General features: G+C 62.5%; 2 protein-coding genes across 17 annotated transcripts in view; one reads left to right on the plus strand and one right to left on the minus strand.

Annotated features, from left to right (window-relative positions):
• Positions 1–4171, plus strand: part of CDC42BPA (CDC42 binding protein kinase alpha) — a 338602-nt gene extending 334431 nt beyond the window's left edge. For all 15 annotated transcript variants that reach the window (XM_047703785.1, XM_047703770.1, XM_047703777.1 and 12 more), the window contains one exon: positions 397–4171. In XM_047703785.1, the coding sequence (XP_047559741.1) occupies positions 397–528 (132 nt within the window). In that variant the 3' untranslated portion in view covers positions 529–4171. The remainder of the gene's footprint in view (positions 1–396) is intronic.
• A 1396-nt stretch (positions 4172–5567) lies between these two features.
• Positions 5568–17167, minus strand: part of COQ8A (coenzyme Q8A) — a 36406-nt gene continuing 24806 nt past the window's right edge. For both annotated transcript variants that reach the window (XM_047704310.1, XM_047704311.1), the window contains exons 5-15: positions 13325–13399; positions 10527–10649; positions 9262–9347; positions 8955–9095; positions 8444–8525; positions 8238–8331; positions 7902–8043; positions 7581–7688; positions 7412–7477; positions 7087–7173; positions 5568–6433 (exon numbers count right to left, since the gene is read on the minus strand). In XM_047704310.1, the coding sequence (XP_047560266.1) occupies positions 6143–6433; positions 7087–7173; positions 7412–7477; positions 7581–7688; positions 7902–8043; positions 8238–8331; positions 8444–8525; positions 8955–9095; positions 9262–9347; positions 10527–10649; positions 13325–13399 (1295 nt within the window). In that variant the 3' untranslated portion in view covers positions 5568–6142. The remainder of the gene's footprint in view (positions 6434–7086; positions 7174–7411; positions 7478–7580; positions 7689–7901; positions 8044–8237; positions 8332–8443; positions 8526–8954; positions 9096–9261; positions 9348–10526; positions 10650–13324; positions 13400–17167) is intronic.

Below are 17167 nucleotides of genomic sequence, written 5' to 3' on the forward strand. Positions count from 1 at the left end.
CCTGTGTAAAAGGACTCATGCCTTACCGCAGTGATGCCACCACCTCGAGAGTGGCCTCCGCTGCAGCCAGGGGTCAGGACTCAGGGACACGCTTGGCAGGAGGCTGGTTTGGGGGGGGCGGTTCTGGCACGACTGGTCGCCTGGGCTGCGCACTACACTATGGCACAGATGTTCTAACAGCTTCTGTGACAGGGACCCCATTTCTAAAGTCCTACAGAAAGGGCTGAACATTGGCTCTATTCTCTGCCCTTTATTGGCCTCAGGAAAGGGGCTTCGTTAGCGACAGTAGACCGTTCACACCAGCTTACTTGCTCGGGGTGGCCGCAGGTCACCTGTGCAGGGCTGAGCCCCTCCCGTGCCTCTCCGTCTCACGAACGTCCTCTTGGGGCCCCACAGGACTCGGATTCCCCAAGGCACTCCACAGCTTCCAACAGCTCCAACCTGAGCAGCCCACCCAGCCCAGTGTCGCCCCGGAAGACCAAGAGCCTCTCCTTGGAGAGCACCGACCGCGGGAGCTGGGACCCGTGAGTGGCTTCGGTGCTCAGAGCGGACGCCAGAGCAGCTTCTCCCTGTCGGCCCCTCCACTGCCCTGTCTCCACGTCCGTCCCCCGCCCCTGCCTGGAAGGCCCAGGGCCAGTGGCAGGAGCAGGGTGGGGGCTCGGGGACGCGGACGATCGCACCTGCAGCCCCAGCTCCCTGCACCGTCCCCCCAACTTAACAGCAACAACCATCAAGGCAGACTTCCACTGAACAGCTTCGATGAGTATCGATTCCATTTCATACACTCAGAGTCGCTTCCCATCATCGTGTCCCCTCCCGAAGGTAGCTCGAGTAGACAGACCTCGCAGACGTGCGCGGGAAGAGCGTCAGGCAGGCTGGTTTCCACGGCAGAGTCTTGGCGCCCCAGGCAGCGTGCGGGTCCCCCCTCCGGCCCGCGCCCTCCTCCAGCGCCCACGGCCAATGTCGACCTGATCGTTGCCAGTAAATCCTTATTCACTAAAACAGTGCATATTTTACTACAATACAGAGTTTAAATAAGTACACAAATGTAGAGGTTAAATACTGAATGTATATAGTAAAAAGAAGCATCTTGTATTCAGCAAAAGATGGATTCCTATATAAGAGAGAGATCATTTAATTTAAAGAAATGTGTTGTTTCTCGTCTGTTTTCCAGCTAAGTAATTTAAAGGGTAGGAAGGCCTCAAGCTGACATTCTAGACCTGAGTAGATGGAGAGCGCGGAGAGTCAGAGTTCCTCTCTGGTCACGGCCACGGTCCCCGGGGGGCTTTAGGAAAACATTCCGAAACCCGGTCCAGCCGCTCTGGGCTGCGGCCCGAGCCCAGGCTCAAACCCTGGAAGCCTCTTCAGCGGTAGCGTCAACAGGCAAATTTACTTCCAGGTCTTTCGGTAGCGGTAGAATTTGAACCACACTCCTCAGTTTTTACTGCATTTTGGGATCTCCTGCAGATGAATGTAGAAATGCGATCACCTCCTGGCCCTTCCGCTGAAAGCGCGCAGGGGAAGTCGTGGCTTCTGAAGGTCCCTGAAACGCTTCCTACGCGTCCTTTCCCCGGGGGCTAACCCTGTTTCTCCCTGCGTTGCCACGAGGTGTCCTTGGCCCGGCCCCCCTCAGAGAAGCCTGAGAGTTTAATTACCAAATAATAGAAAACCTCAAATGCAAGGACTTGAACAGCCTTAACCAAATACTCTTTCCCGCCCCCGGTGGCAAACAGAAGCGCGGGGCCGCCAGGCAGGGGCCCCCATGGCACCCCTGCTGTTCCCAACGAAGCGAGCACACACCCTGGAGGCCCGCGGTCCTTCACAGTTAGTTCCCAGTTAAGCACATGAGCAGAGAAAGAGAAATAAAAATATCTCATGGGAGTAAAGAGAATCTGGCTCGCTTCCTTTTTGTCTAAATTTCTCAGAACTAGCAGTGAGCGCGCTCTCAGCTTCGGTGAGCGTGAACCGTGTCCCCCTGTGGCGCCTGCTTCTCAGCCCCCGAGGCCCGGCGCGGGGAGAGAGGACCCGCGGGGCCGCCTGTGCACGCGGACGACTGCCCATCCTCTCTCCAGCTTTCCACTTTAGGGACAGGCGTGTCGTGTGAGATGGGGTTGGGTCGCCAAGGATCAGACCTTGAGCTTGGTTCCCCCCCCCAGGACCCCGTAGCCCTGCGAACTTGGCACTTTCCTGAGGCGAGGGAAGCCCGCCACCAAGGGCCTGTGGCCAGCTGCCTCCTGTCCTCCTGACCCTCCCTGGCCCCTCGCCAGGGAGTCACAGGATTCCGCGCTAAGCCATTCGTTGAAGCTTCGACAAGTACGTGTGGGTTTGTGTTGCCTGTAGGTGCTTATTTTCCAGAGGATGCTTTTAGGATCCAAGCGTCCTCCTGCCTGAGGTGCAGAGAACACTGCAGTGAGTCACAGCAGAAAGGAGAGAGCCCCCAAAGGCTGTGATGACCCAGGAACCTGCCCCCTGGCACTTTCCGGTAGGTCCCTAGCAGTCACGAGTCGTCGTAGAGCAGCCCCGGATAGGACCCATCCTGATGGCAGGAGTTTGGAGGAGAAACAGTGCCACGGGGAGCAGCTGGGGGGGGGGGGGGGGGGGGGGCTCTTCCTGCGGTAATGACCCTTCTGGGCTTACCCCCTCTCAGGTACGAAGCAGTTACCAGCAGAAGCTTCTGAGAAGAATGGTCGGCAAAAGGCAGGGAGTGAGCGCAGGGAAACAGGAAAGCTGCTCATGGTTCAGAGGGGTCAGGAGCCAAGATCAGGGAGGAGGTACTGCTGCCCCGAGCCCTGCTCTCTCCTCCTGCGGGACCTTTTAAACTCGCACCGGGCGGCAGGCGCACGTTTCACCGTAGGAAGGACAGACCGGTGAGATGCTTCTCGGATAGTCCGTGTGTGCTGGTACTTGGTGCTATCTGTGTGCAGCCAATTTGTCTACCCTTGAATTCTAACGAAGTCGTGTGTGCTCTGGGTATATAAAAATTTTATATATACATACATTTCTTTTGCCAAAAACAAAAGCCTTCCTCCTCGTCAAGTGCTCGCTAAAGTAAATTTCACTCTCGGGGCTCTCGGGCCATGCACACACCCCTGCGGCAGCGACAGGCGCCCGGTCCCCGGAGCATGGTGGGAAGGGTCGGGGCCGGAGCTGGAAGGGCCCGCCTGTTCGGTTTCCCACGCGGTTCTCATACCCAGGCTTCTGGGAAGAATCCGAAATCCCTGTTATGTTTACAGCAACGATCTGTCGTTCCTGGCTGGCTCTCAGCCTCCCTCTGCCTTCCGTATGGGCAGAGTCCTGTCATTTTGCTACTCAGTGGCCACGTCGACTTCTGTGAAAGCCCGGCTGCACTTCTGTGCACTCTCGGGGCTCCTCCAGAAGAGCCCGGGAGGGCGCGGCGGGCCTCGCCGACGCCCGGCACGGCAGGGCCATCTGTCTGTCCGTGGCGGCAGTCACTCACGCTGCGGCCTCCCGGCTGGGCAGACAGGGAAGCAGTCGGGCCCCCGCGCCCCGGCCCGGCCCCCGGGTGAGCAGGTAAGCTGCATGACCCGCTGCGCCCGGTAGACCTCTTCCCTTGTTCTGACTTGATCACGAGTCCAGACTGTCCGCAGAGTCCTTCTGGATCAGAGGGCCGGCTTCCGCTGGAGCCTTCGGCCCCTTAGCGCTGGCCAGCGGGCCGGCCCTTCCCCCTTCCCCAGGGACGAGTGCCACACACGAGGAGCCACGTCACTTATGGGGGTGACTGACGAGAACAAACCTGGAAACTTCATGAAACAAATTTACCTGCTTTTTTATTTGATAGTGTAATATCATTTATTTTATAAATTTTTTAGGGTTTTTTCCTCATTGTAATATTATTGTACAGTTTTGCATGGCCTAGGTGTAATCATTTTTTTTTTGTTTAGAATATAATGCTGACAAATCTGTGTATGGAAGGGAAACATACTGCTTTGGCCTATTTCCTTTTGTTCGGTTTTATGCCCTCGATGTCTTAGGGAGGTTTATAAGCGATTCTCTGCTACCAGACAATGGTGTGGATTCTTTTGCACAGAAATATTTAAGGTGGGATGGTCAAAAATGTAACAAGACTCCTCGCCAATATTTTATGTTGGTATCACTTAATATTAACCAGAATTTGATGTATTGCAATAAAACAGGGAGCTGTTAGACCTGACGGTCTTGTCTTGTCTTTCCCTGACGGAAAGGTCTGAGCCGTGGAGGAAAGGTGACTGACTCTTCTCGTCTTCCTAGATCCTGCTTCCTGCCAGGCTCCCTCCTCACCCAGGGCCCGCCTTAGCCTGCGGAAGGACGCGGGAGTAGTTTACCCGGGGACTTTTCCTAGTTCCACCCCGTAGCTCAGGTAAGGGCGGCATTCCGTTCTCGTCCGGCCAGCATTTCCAGAACGCGCATCAGGCCGTGAGTGAGGCCTGGCCTGCTCCGAGTGCACCTGCCCCGCGGGGGACCCTCTGCACAGCCAGACACCCCCACCCCCCACCCGCCGGTTGCCGCATCTGCCTGCTCAGACCAGGTGGCAGGCCGGTTTGCTGTCTGCTGTTTGCGGGCCAGCGGCAGACCCTTCGGGTACGTTAGTGTCTCTACTCTCGTCCCTGACTTGGTCAGAACGGCCCGTCTGGGGAGGCCGGCCAGCCCGCACCAGAGGCAATGTGAAGCCGGCTGCGCCTGGTTACCCTGAGGGCCCCTCCCTGGCTCGAATCACACGCGATGACCTTCCTGACCTTTCTTGGCGGGTCACTGCTCTGTCAGAGCGCCTTGCTGGAGAGACAGTAGCGCGGCAGGTGAGCGTGAGCTTAGCCAGCTTTCCGTTAAAGGCCAGTGAAAGCTTCTGCTTTGCGGGCTTTGTGGCCACTCTCGTGGCCCCACATGGCCTTAGCGTGGGAACGAGCGCAGCTGTGTCCCCAGATGAGGACTTGTACACGTAGGCAGAGGGCCCGACCGTGGACCAGTTTGCTGACTCTTGGGGAGCAGAGAGGGAGCTCGGGCCGTGTGAATGCCCTCCTCGTTCCAGGTCGAGTCCAGGATCCCGACCTTCAGCAGCCACATTGCTCCTGTACCCTGCCAGCCCCTGAATGTCCCAGAAGGCAGAATATATATAAAAAATGAACAAAAACGGCCTTCCAAAGGGCCGTGACTGCTCTGACAAGGGTTCAGAACAGGTGGCATCAGGCACCAGGCCCCCAGCTGCTGTCACGGAGACCAGTCAGACCTCCCATCCTGTCCTGGAGCTGCCTCCCCGCATCCTTCACCCCCTGGTGCACCTGTCGGGGTCCCGCGGCAGGGCTCCCCGATGCCCACGCTAGTTTGCTGCGGGGAGGCATCCCCCAGCCGCAGCCTCTCGCCCTGGGAAGCAGGCCAGGCAGTTGGCTCTTCCGTATGTGGGGTGGGGTGCAGGGGGCATGCGCTGCCACCACCCCCCCCCCCGGAAAGGAATTTGGGCTGAGTGTCCAGATGCATCTGGAGGTAGCCTGGAGTGTGACATGACCTCGGCCTGGTCACCCATCAGCTCGGCACCCACTAAGTGTACAGAAATTCACACCACAATGCTAAGAGGGTGCGTTTTTGTCTTTTTTAATATTGAAACAAATCAGACAATTACAAGAATTGTACAAAAATTAACAGCCTGTGGTGACCCCTCAGGTCTAACCAGGTGACACTGGCACATTCATCTTTTTCCACGAAAGCCCCTGGGCCTGGAGGGGGAAAGCGGGGCCTCCACACACTGACATCTAGCACGGACTGCTCCTGACCCCTTCCACAGGTCCAGAAACTTTCACTTGTCCAGAGGGCACAGCCCAGCCCAAGAGCAGGCGGGGCCTCACGCAGGGAAGCAGTGCGCGGCGGCACCGCTCGGAGACAGGCTGGAGCAGAGGGCACAGAACACAATCTCCTAGAATCACACAAGCCTCATCCTCTACGTACGTCCAGTAAAATCCAACAAGGCTTCTCCGTATTTCTGGGGGCAGGGATCCCCCGGCAGCACCCCCCCCCCCCCCGCCCCGCTAGCGTTCACAGGACGGAAACCGCCCGCCGACACGGGAGGAACCTGCCGTCGGGTCTCTGCTTCGCGCAGAGGCTGCGCACACGGGGCAGCCTGCCCGGGGAGCCGGGGCGCCGGCGGGCGCGGGGCTCAAGCGGACGGCCGCGCCGCCTGCCGCTGGTAGTTGCTGTAGGCCTCCTCGAACATGGCCTTGCAGGGGAAGCGGGCCTTCAGCTTGGAGCAGATGAGGAAGGAGCCCCCCATCTTCCTGTGCAGGGAGTAGGTCTCCTCGGGGGGCGGGACGAGCCGGTGCTTCAGCATGATGGGGATCAGGTTGTGGATCTTCTCGGTGGTGCTCTGCGTGCCGAAGTCGAAGGGCTCCTCCGAGGCGAAGGCCTCTCCCAGGATGAGGATGGCGTCCAAGTGGGCGTCCTCCATGGCCTGAAGCGGGGTGCAGGGGGTGGGTGGGCCCGTGGCCCGGCCCAGAGCTCTCCCAGCAGGCGGCGTTGAAGGGGAGAGGCTCAGGGGGGCATCTCAGTATTAAACTGACGTGACAGGCCCCGTAGCTGGGCCAGGGGAGCCCGCTGTGCGCCTGGGGCCGGGCGAGGCCGGATGGGCGGGGCCCGGGCCCAACATGGGGGCTGAAGCCGGACCACCTAGAGGCCTGGCTGTGGCCTGTGCACCCCTCTTGGGGGAGAAGGGGAAAGGGCTGCTCTCGGGGAATTCCGGTGCCAGCTCAGGGCACGGGAACACAGACTGGCACCACCCATTTAAAGCGCTGAAGACCCGGCTCCAGCCCCTGCCAGGCCACCCAGACCTTGGAAGGGGGGCCGGGCTGTGCCATCCGCCCACGCTCACCCGGCCCCAGCTCCAGATGTACTGGCCTGCGAGAGGGGCGCCGGCCTCCCGACCCTCCCCGAGGCTCCACTCACGCCCTCACCCCGCCACGCCCAGGACCTCGATGGAGGAGGGGTCAAGGGAGGCCTGAGGAGAGGCCTCAAGGGTACCAGTCAAGGTCTGGGGAAAAGCAGCCCACTGCCCACCCTCCCCACACACGGGGGCCTGCGGAGCCCAAGAGGCCGTGGGGAGCTGACCTTGACCTCGTAGCCAGTGAGGAACTTCATCTCGATGGACTTCTTCAGCACCGCCTCCCTGTCCCTGTCAGCAGCTGCCCTGATGATCTGGACAGACACCCGGGAGGGACCGTGAGCGACAGGGGAGAGGGTGCTCCCGGGGCGGCCAGGGAGCCCAGTGGCCTACCCCCCCACCCTTGTCCCCTTTGCTCCTTCCAAGCCCCCGGCCTGTGAACCCAACAGGCCTCCTCTTCACCCACAGTCACTGGGGGTGGGGGGACAGCAGCCCCATCGTTCCCCACTCCTAGCGTCCCCAGGCCGACCCCAGGCCCCAGCGCCGGCCAACCTGAATGTAGAGGTCGGTGAAGGATCGATCATATTCCCGAGTCGCCCCGAAGTCCAGAAGAGCCACCTGGGAAGGGGCAATTGCACCTCAGAGGTTTAGCCTCGTGGAGAAGGGGGCCAAGACCCCCGATCGCAGAGACCCCTCTCCCATGCAGTTCCCGTGGGCTCACCTTGTGCAACTGAGGGTCATAGAAGAAGTTGGACCAGTTGGGGTCCGTCTGCATGAAATGGAACTCGAACAGCTCCCTCAGGCACAGGACCAGGATGTTGTAGCAGATCTGGCAGGGGCAGCCCCGGTCATGGCAGTGCCAGGCCAAGTCTGGGGCCTGGGGAGCCCCCTCTCGTCCTCCCCACTCCTCGGGTCGCCCCACCCACTGCCCACACAGGGACTCCTGACTCCAGGTGTTCCCCGGCAGGGGGAACACAACAGCCCTCTCTGTCCCTTCATCCCCACAAGGGCACTCGGGGCCCAAGACCATGGTCACACACACCTCGTTCCGGATCTCCTGGCTCAGCCCCTCCGCCTGGTCCAGGGGGAAGCCGGACACCAGCTCTGTGGTCAGCACATGGGGGCTGCACAGCTCATCCACGATCTCGGGCACGTAGAAGAAGGGGTGGTCCTTCAGCAGCTCCCTGGTGGGCAGTTGGGGGGGGTCACACCCTGGCACCAGAGCCTTCCTCCCCCCTTCCCGGGGATGACACTGGGCCATGATCACTGCTACCCACCCTTCAGAGCCACGGGGGCCTTCCCCACCCTCCCCAGGGGCCTACTACCTCGAGCAGCCCCTGTGTTCTCCCCTGTGGGAGCCACTAGCCATGAGCCACACCTGAACTTCCGGGCGCAGGCGGCCTCCCGCTGGTAGTCACACTCCAGGGCCAGCTCCCGCCTCAGCACGTCAATCAGGTGCTCGGGGAACAGGCCTGCGCCGGGAAGGAGGATGTCAGCGGGGGCTGGGGGCTCCCCAGGGTCGCTCCCATGGGTCCCCAGAGCCCATCCTGCATGCCTGCCCTTGACCCGCAGCCAGTCTCGGACCTTCGGGAAGCATGTTGCTCATGTTCAGCACAGCCATGAGGTTGTTGACGTCACTGTTGATGCTCTGGGCCACGCCGGGGTACTGTGGGAGGAGCAGAGGGGTCTCGGGCAGGGGGGGCCGGGCCATGCAGGGGAGCCCTGCTCTCCCAGCCCAGTCCCCCCCAGACCCCATACTCGGGCAAGTGACAGATATGACGCTACGATGCTACCAGAACCCCCCCCAGGTCCCCTCATGACTTCTTTCTCCATGTCTGTCCCCCACAGCAGCCAGAGCACCCCCAGCAGATGCGTACTTGTCCCCTGGCCCCGCCCACACTAAGCTCGCAGGGAGGCCACTCTACCGGCGCCGCTCAGCAGGTCCTTCCCGGGGCCGGTGCTGAGCAGACCCGGGCATTGCCCTGAAGACGGGGGTGCGTGCAGGGGTGCAGGGTACAGAGGCCCCAACACTGCAGGGCCTTAGCCCGGCCCTCTACAGCTCCCCCGGGCGTGGAGGCACACACCGGCTGCCTACCTGGATCTTCATGGCCACCTCGCGGCCACCCTTCATGCGAGCCAGGTGCACCTGCCCGATGGAGGCAGCCGCGAAGGGCCTCTCCTCGAAGTACTCCAGCTTGTCCCGCCAGCCGGGGCCCAGGTCATTGTTAAGCGTTTTCTGGCGAGAGGGGTCAGGGAGGGGCCATGAGTACAGCCCGTGTGCAGGACACCTCGAAAAGCACCCCCAGGCTGCACCCTCCTACAGACTGCCGCAGCTGCCCCCCAAGGCAGGGGGGAGGGGCAGAGGACCCAGACACCCACCCCCCCAGGCCCCGTCCGCACACCGTCATCTGCTTCAGTGGCATGAAGTCCGCGCTCTGCCTCACCCGCTCGAAGATCTTGGCCAGGTGGGGGTTGATGAAAGCATCATCTAGAAGGTACCAGAAATTAGCAGAGGGCTAACCCCTCAGAGAGCAGGCGCAGGGGTCAGGAGAAGAGCAGCCCCCTCCATGGCCCCCGAGGCCATGGATAGAGGCTCCAGGGAGGACACAGGCCCATGGGCTGGGCTGTGCACACTCCGGACGCACCACAGCCAACAACGGAGGCCGGAGCGAGCCTCTCCCCAGGGCACAGAGGGTATCTGCGCACCCCAAGGGCCCCAGCATGGGGCAGCAGGGGCTGTGGCTCACTGACTCACCCAGGGACCTGAGAAAGTGGATTTCTTAGAAATAACAGGCAAAGCTTTTTAGGGTTACAGAAGGAGCAAATTTCGGAAATAAAGCAGAGTAAGATCCCAGACACACCCAGAACCTGGCCATCTAGAGAGAACCGTTGTTTTTCCCTTCGGACCCTATGCCTAATGTGCTGCTTTGGAGCCGTGGTGGCTCCGCCCAAGGCCGCCCCGGTCAGCTTTCCTCCCACAGTGGTGGCCCACAGTGGGAGTGTGGCTGCGGTGGCAGTGTCAGTGTTCCGAAATGATTTGCCACAAACTGTGGGCAGGAGCGCCACGTCCTGCACACAAGTCCCGCGAGCCGATGCCTTGGCCCCCTGCTGCCCGCTCTGCGCTGCTCCCGTGTGTCGGGCCCAGAGGCGGCTTCCCGGCAGCCGGGCGTGCATCTCTGACCCTGGCCGTGGGAGGAGTCACCTCGTGGGGGTCGTGGGCTCAGACACATCCTGCCTGCCCTGGGGATTAACGCCATCCCGTGCCCTCCCGGGAGCCCCGCTGCACACCCGCAAGGGGATTTGTCTTCAAACCCCCTTCCCTGCAGGAGCCAGGCCTCTGGGGCACCCCCACCGCGGCCCCCGGCCCTTCTGCTCAGCCACCTGTCCCGGCCTTCCCTGCTGAGGCCCACGCTCCCCATGTCCCCAGCATCCTGCCACGACAGGCCTGCACCCACGCAAGGCAGCAGGGGGCGCGGACAGCAGCCTGCGAGAGGCGGGGACCACCCCTAGGTGCCGAACACCCCCAGGGAAGCAAGAGCAACCACCACGGACGCCCACTTTAAGGTCTTTGAACATCCCGGCTGGTCAACAGCCACGACAGGAGCGAGAGGGGCCGGTGGCGGGGGGCACACCCGCCCCTCCCGAGTGGCCCCCGCCGTGCACTCACCCTGGATGCTGAGCATCTGGCCCAGCTTGAGTGCTGCCCCGCGCACCTTGCACAGCGTGCGCACGATCCGCTCCGCGTTCGCCTCCGACAGGAAGGGGCTAGAATCCAGCACGGCCTTCTTCCCTGCGGGCAGGAGCCGAGTCAGCACCGCCTGCTGTCCCCTCCCGGGGCGTCCGCAGGCCTCACTCGGTCCACCCCAGGCCGTGCGGCGAGAGAAGGACAGGGCCGGGGCTGGGAAGCCACGCGCACCTGTGGGGCAACGGCAGCTTGTCTCCTCGCTCAGCCCGGGAAGCCAGGGAGCTTGGGTGCACCCAGCGCGGTCCCCAGGCTCCAGCCTCGTAAAAACAGGGACGATACAGAACTTCGGGGGGTGGGGGGGGCTCTCAAGTGCAGCATGAAGGAACGGGAGCCCTGACGCAGGCTCCAGCCTCCTGAGCACCCCCGAAACCAGCAATGCAACTAACACTCTGGGGTGTCATGCAACCCACCCACCCGAGGCTGTGCAAGGCCTTCCAGGGCCACGCGGGTCTCCCAGGCCTGACCAGCAGCCGCCTGACGTATGCAGGGCCTTGCACGCACACGCATTTACACACGTGGAGCCCCTTCCTCGGGACCTGTCCCCGGGGCCTGATGGGAGGACCACGGAAGGCCATGGTCAGTGGCACGTAGGGAACGGGCACTAGGAGGGAAGGACCTGGAGGGACCCATGTGAGGTCCCCGTCACTGTCCCTCCCCCTCACGTACAGGACAAAGGTCATCTGTATCCCTGAGATCACAAGGCAAGCTAGCTGCGGGAGGGGGCCGTTGGCCGGGGACAGAGCACAGGGTCAAGGACAGCACTCGGCCAGCTGCTGTCTGCCTTCCCCCTCAGCCTGCAGAGGCGCACGAGGTGCAGTAACCTCAGGGGTGCAGATGACCTTTGTCCACTACAACCAGGGGTGGTGGCCTGCGGGGTGAGGACACAGGGGGGCTGCTACCGTGTGGCCACAGGATGTCAGGGCCCATTCTGGCATCCATCCATTCACCCCAACCCCAGCACAGCCCAGCCCCAAAACTGAGTCGGCCCTGGTCAGAAAGCCTCCCCGCCAGCAACTCCAGCCCTGGGACACCTGCTGCTTTCCCTGCACTCTGTCCTGTGAGCCTGGTTAGATCTGTGCCCATGGCTGTCCCCCACGGTGCCTTGCACTGTCCTCAGCCCACATCATCACAGGCCTGGCCCAGTGCTCGGAGCGCGGGAGCCACGTCCTCCAGGAAGGAACAGATCTGGTGGCCAGTGTGCTCCCGCCCTCCACCCCGGGCTCTGTGTCCAGCCCGGCCTCTGACAGATTGGGGGGGTGGGTGAGGGGGGCAACATGGGCACTAAATGGGAACTAAGCCCCAGGGACACTCTGCGAACAAGAAGCTCCCAAGAGCACCCGTGGATCTTCTGTCCTCCCCACCCCAAGGGCAGTTGCACGAGGCCGGATCCGCCCCAGAAGCTGGGCCAAGAAGGGGCCCCACATCACCCCCTTGCCCTGAGTCAGAGCTGAGGGAAGGGGGAGACCCCTCTGTGTGCACTGCCACCCCCTAGCCCCTGGGCCCCTGTGGAAAGGTGGGGAAGAGGAGGGGAGGAGAAGAGGCCCAGGAGGAGGCAGAGCTGTGCTCCCCGCACACACAGCCTTGGGCCGCCTGCAGCGCTCCTGAGACGGGACGCAGCCCCCTCAGCCGTTCCAGGCAGCCCCTCCCCACGGCCCGGAGGTAGGTGCTCCCACCTGGGCATGGCCGGTTCTGAGAACCGCCTGGTAGAGCTGAGCCATGGTGGGCGGCCCCCACTCAGGAGAGGCTCTGCTGGCGCCGCCTGAGCTGGGCTAGTCAGTGTCCTCCAGGCCACGGGTTCAAGCCCACTTGGAGCTGGAACGCAGCCTGGGGGGTGCCAAGGCCCCCTGACCCTGGCTCTCAGGCCATGGTCCCTAGGCTCCTGGACCCCCAGGCAGGGTCACCACTTCCCTGACGAAGGTCACCAGCTGTAACCTTGGAGCTAGTGCCGCCTCTTTTCCGCTTGGCTGAGGTGCCCGGAGAGCAGCCAGTTTCCGGGGGTTGGAGGCGCAGAGAACATGGGCTTTTCATTCCAGAGAAAGCCAGGCTTCGTTTCCCAAAGTGTCTCAAAGCTGACACTAAAAATACCCTCACTAAACCCTCTCTGTCCTCCGGCCCCTCCTGTTCCAAGGACACTTGATGCGCCCTGGGCACCCCATTCTCGGGCCTGTGGGGACAGCCCAGTGCCTTCTCTCCACAAGGCCCCTCGTCCCCACCGGAGGGTCTTGCAGCCGAAGAGGGGCCGTCCAGGTGTGAGGCAGGCCCCCCTCAGGGTCCCTAGCCTGGACTCCGGGGGTCACCATGCAAGAGCAAGGTGGGGTGTTCCCCACATGGCCTGAGAGCCAGTCTGCCGAACCTTCTCCGCGGAGTCCTGCCCCAGCCTTGCCACCCAGGCTGGGGGGACTGACGGTTGTGAACTCACAGGTTGGGAGGCAGGGGACAGAGGTGTGGTGCTCACCTCAGAGACAGAGGGCTTGGGGTGAGGGGGGCAGCTGCGGGTCTCGGAGGCGGGGGCACCGAGGGCCCTGAGGGGCGGGTCCAGCAGCACAGACAACCCCCCGCCCCCCCACAGAGCAAGGCGGCCGCAGGGCCAAAGCCAGTCCCCAGTGGGCAGGTGTGGAGGAGGAGTGGGGAGGAGCCGGGGGGGTGGCTCCTGGAGGCCCACACTCCAGGAACACGGGGGTCTGGGGGCCGACGGGCCCACCTCCGAGGGCCCAGCTCACCTGAAGGGTCGTCTGGGCGAAGGCTCTTCTTGGCTACCTCAGCCAGTGCCCCAAAGCCCAGACCCACGGCCAGACCTGCAAGGAAGAGAAGGGGCGCTGGGTGCTGGTGCAGGGTCTGCCCGCCGCCCCTCCATCTGCGAGGCCCTGAGCTGCAGCCCCATATGGTCACTGGCTGCAGCTCCCCAGAGACCCTCGCTGGCGGTCCCGACGTTCTGAGAAGGGAGAGAGGAGGGACGTGCGCGGTTTCCGAGGCGTGGCGCCTCCGTGCGAGGACTCCTCCAGCCCCTGCTCGCAGGGCGGCAAAGGCCCTAAGAACGTGCACGAGTGCGACGCGGTTTCCCAGCACAAACCGAACACGGAGCGGCAACGGTCTGCGGGCCGAGGACACCCTGACCCCACAGGCAACGCCCAGAAAGCAGCCGACCGCTTCGGCATGGAGAGCTCCACCGCTAGAATCGCCCTGACCCCACTGCCGCTGAAGGAAAGGCGCCAGTGCAGCGAGAAAGCAGTCGCTGGTGGGAGTCAGAACATTCTGCCAAGGCAAAGGCCAGCATCCCGGGTCCAAGCCGTGGAGACCCACCGGCAGGGCCCGGCTGGTGGACAGTGGTCTGAGGACAATGGGGGCAGCAGACAACGTCTCATCTAAAAAGTGTTTTGCAATCTTCAGAATCAAAGTTCATCCATACCCCCTTTGTCCAAAGGTGGGGAGTGCCGACCCCAGCTGGCGGGGAGAGCCACGGAACCCAGCAGGTGCCACGGATGCCACACAGAAAGCCTAGGACCTACAACTGCCTCTACCTGAGGCACGGTTCTCGCTGGCCGGGGGGAATGTTAGCAGAGAGTGGAGGACACGTGCGTGAGCACACCGGCCACAGCAGAAGGGACCGCAGGGACCCCTGGCGGATTCGGAAGACCCGAGGCCCTGAGCCCGTGGCAAGGGGGGGAAGCAGCAGCCCCCACGCCCAGAGGCGTGAGCTCCCCCAGGGCCCGCTGCTCAACAGGTGAGGAAACCAGCACGTGCTTCTCTGTCTTCCCAGCTCTGCACAATCATTACCTGTTACTGTTTTGAAAAATATTACTGAATCTATTGAAAATTTTATTTTGCAAAAAATAAGAGCCAACAAACAACAGAACAATAATTTTTAAAACCCAAAGATAACCCAACCTTACAACATTCCCCTGCAAATCATCTTAACCGCCCTCAGGCAAGGGTGCGGCTCAACAGCAGGAAGGGGCTCTGGCCCCCTGGGTCGTGGGGAGGACTCAGTCCAGCGAGAGCTCCTGGTGAGGCCAGGCCGCGCTCCAGCTTCCTACAACCATCACTGCTCCGGTTCAACAGGGCGACAACAGGGCTGCCTAGAGAACATGCAAGGCCAGCCGCGTGCAGCAGGGTACATTTTCTAGAGCCACGGTAAAATTTAAAAAAAAAAAAAAAAAACGTGCGAAGTCAATGTGCATCATGTATTTTATTTAACGCGATACAACTGAAATACTACCAAGTCCCCTCGTGTGTAAAAATTACCCGAGCTACTTCACAGCTCTGTTTTGGTTTTGTACGGAGTCTTCCGAATCTAGCGTGTACTGCCCGCTCCAAGCGCCGCTGGCTTGGGACCCGCACGCTCCAAGCACACACATGCCGCCCAGCGCAGGGTGAGCCGAGCTCCAGCAGCCACAGGAAGAAGCCAGGCACCCAGAAAGGCCATCTGGGTGCCGGGGCTATTTCCACTCGGACCAGCTTCCAAGGGCCCTGGGCCGGGAGCAGCGCTGCCATTAAACATTAACTCCGCGGGGCCACGCGCCCCACCCAGCGAGGTGTTTGCCTTTGCAAAGTGAGTGATAACAAGAAGGGTTAACCTTCGAATGAGTGACCTCCACCAAGGTCTCTGCATCTAGATTCTTCACCTGCATCAAGTCCAAAGACAAGCCTAGGGTTCACCGGCCAGGCCACACAAGCAGAGGCGCCTCCCCCAGCTCCCCTGCCCACTGTCCCCGTCATACGTTCTGTCACACCCTTCCCCGGCCATTTCTAGGTCACCCGGCAGGGCCAGAGCTCTCCAAGGACAAGGACCTGTCAAGTTAGATCACAAAAAGAACGTTCCACAAAGATGGCGTTAGGCTCCTTCGTGGCCTGCTCGCTCCCAGGCAGCTGGAGGTGCCCACTGACAGGCCCCCCCACTGCGGCCAGCCTAGCCACCCTGACCTTGGCCTCAGAGCTCCTGCTCCAGTGAACCAAGAGTAACCCGCCCTCCCCCACCGGGCAAGCTTCCAGCCATTCTCAGAGCCTCGCTGAGAGGGAAGCACGAGCCCAACCAGGCTCTTCCTTCTCCCAGAACCAGGCGGTGCCGGAGGCCTCCGCTGCACCCCCCGAGGCCTGGTGAGGACACCCAGAGCCCCACCTGCTCACTCCACGTGCAGCCCGTGCCCTTGGGCCCCACTCAGTCCCCCTAGCGCTCAGGGCGGCGCCCCCCTCCACGCTGGGCGGCACCACCCGCCTGGCCCACACCGGGGGCAGCAAGGCCTGCTAGATGACCGGCAGCCCGCGGAGCCGGCCCTGCAGCCCGGGGGCGGCTGTCACCAGCCTGGCCTTCGTCCTGGCCGGCGGGGAGGGGCCACCCCTGCCAGGAAGGCTGCTGGCCTTTCTCTCACCAACAGAGCTTTTGCGGCCCAGAAACGCCGGGAAGCAGCAGGCTTCTCCCCAGAGACAGGAGGGCCCCGGGCCAGCTTCCCAGGCCCGCAGCCCCAGCTCCCCCTCCCTGCAGTCCCCCGGAGGACATCGGAGCTAAACGAGGCCACCCTGGAGCAGACTCTGGCTTCGGCCCAGACGTCAGTAGAGGCTGAGAAAAGGAGAAACCAAACACCCTCCGACAAACAGCACCGCTGGGAAGGAGGCTTGGCGCAAGGTGCCCGAGCGGGAAGCAGCAGCTCTACCTGCCAGAAACCCCAGGCTGTTTACAGAGCAAGGATCACGGGGGTTTCTGCGGCACGGCCCCGGGCCAGGTTTCCACGGACAACAGACTGTGTGCCAGGCCCCCCTCTGGGCCTGCGCTGTCGTAGCGCCTTCTAAGCCAGAGGGCACACCGGCGTGGGGAGGTAAGGACGCCGGCTTTGCAGCAAGCCGTTCCTGAGTCCTGGTCCTGGGGGACAGCGCGGGCTAGGAGCAGGGCCAGGAGGAAGGAGGGCTGTGGAGTCCCCTGGACAGCGTGCCCCCAGGCGGTCAGGAGTTGCCCCCCACCCATGCCGAGCAAAGGATGCCCGCTGCAGGCTCGGACTCAGCTCAGGTCCCTGCGCGGTCACAAGCAAGCACATGGCCCTGGGGAAGCGGCCATCACTGTATCCGCCCTCACCTCCCTCAAAGCTCCTCGGGGGCGAAGCGGACTCCTGTGCCCCCTGTAGACCAGCTCTTGGAGAAGCAGAAACCGTGTGCCCACGCCCCCGCCACCCCAGCTGAGCGGGCACAGGGCGAGCACTGGCTGCCAGAGGAAAGCAGGAGTGCGCCCCCAGGAATGCGGGCAGCAAGCGGGTGTCCCCGTGGGCCACCCCACGAGCAGTCAGCCCTGCACGCGGCCTGCCAGACCCGGGACCTCCGATCTCCGCAGCCTCGATGACGATCGAGCCCAAGTGATCAAGCTGTGTGAGCAGAGGCCTGACTTCAGACAAGCAACCCAGGCGCATGGAGCCAGAGGGCCGGGCGCACGGCTCTGCCACACAAGACCCGAAGTCTCCCCTCCCCGTCAGGTCCCAGCCCCAGCCCCAGGTCTCATGGCAGCACCCCTGAGGGACGGCTCCGCTCGGCTCCTGGGCCTGCCTGCACCCAGGGCGAGTCGGTCACCAAACTCGCCACTC

This window comes from Lutra lutra, chromosome 15 (genome assembly GCF_902655055.1).
Source record: "Lutra lutra chromosome 15, mLutLut1.2, whole genome shotgun sequence".
In the NCBI taxonomy this organism is placed as follows: domain Eukaryota; kingdom Metazoa; phylum Chordata; class Mammalia; order Carnivora; family Mustelidae; genus Lutra; species Lutra lutra.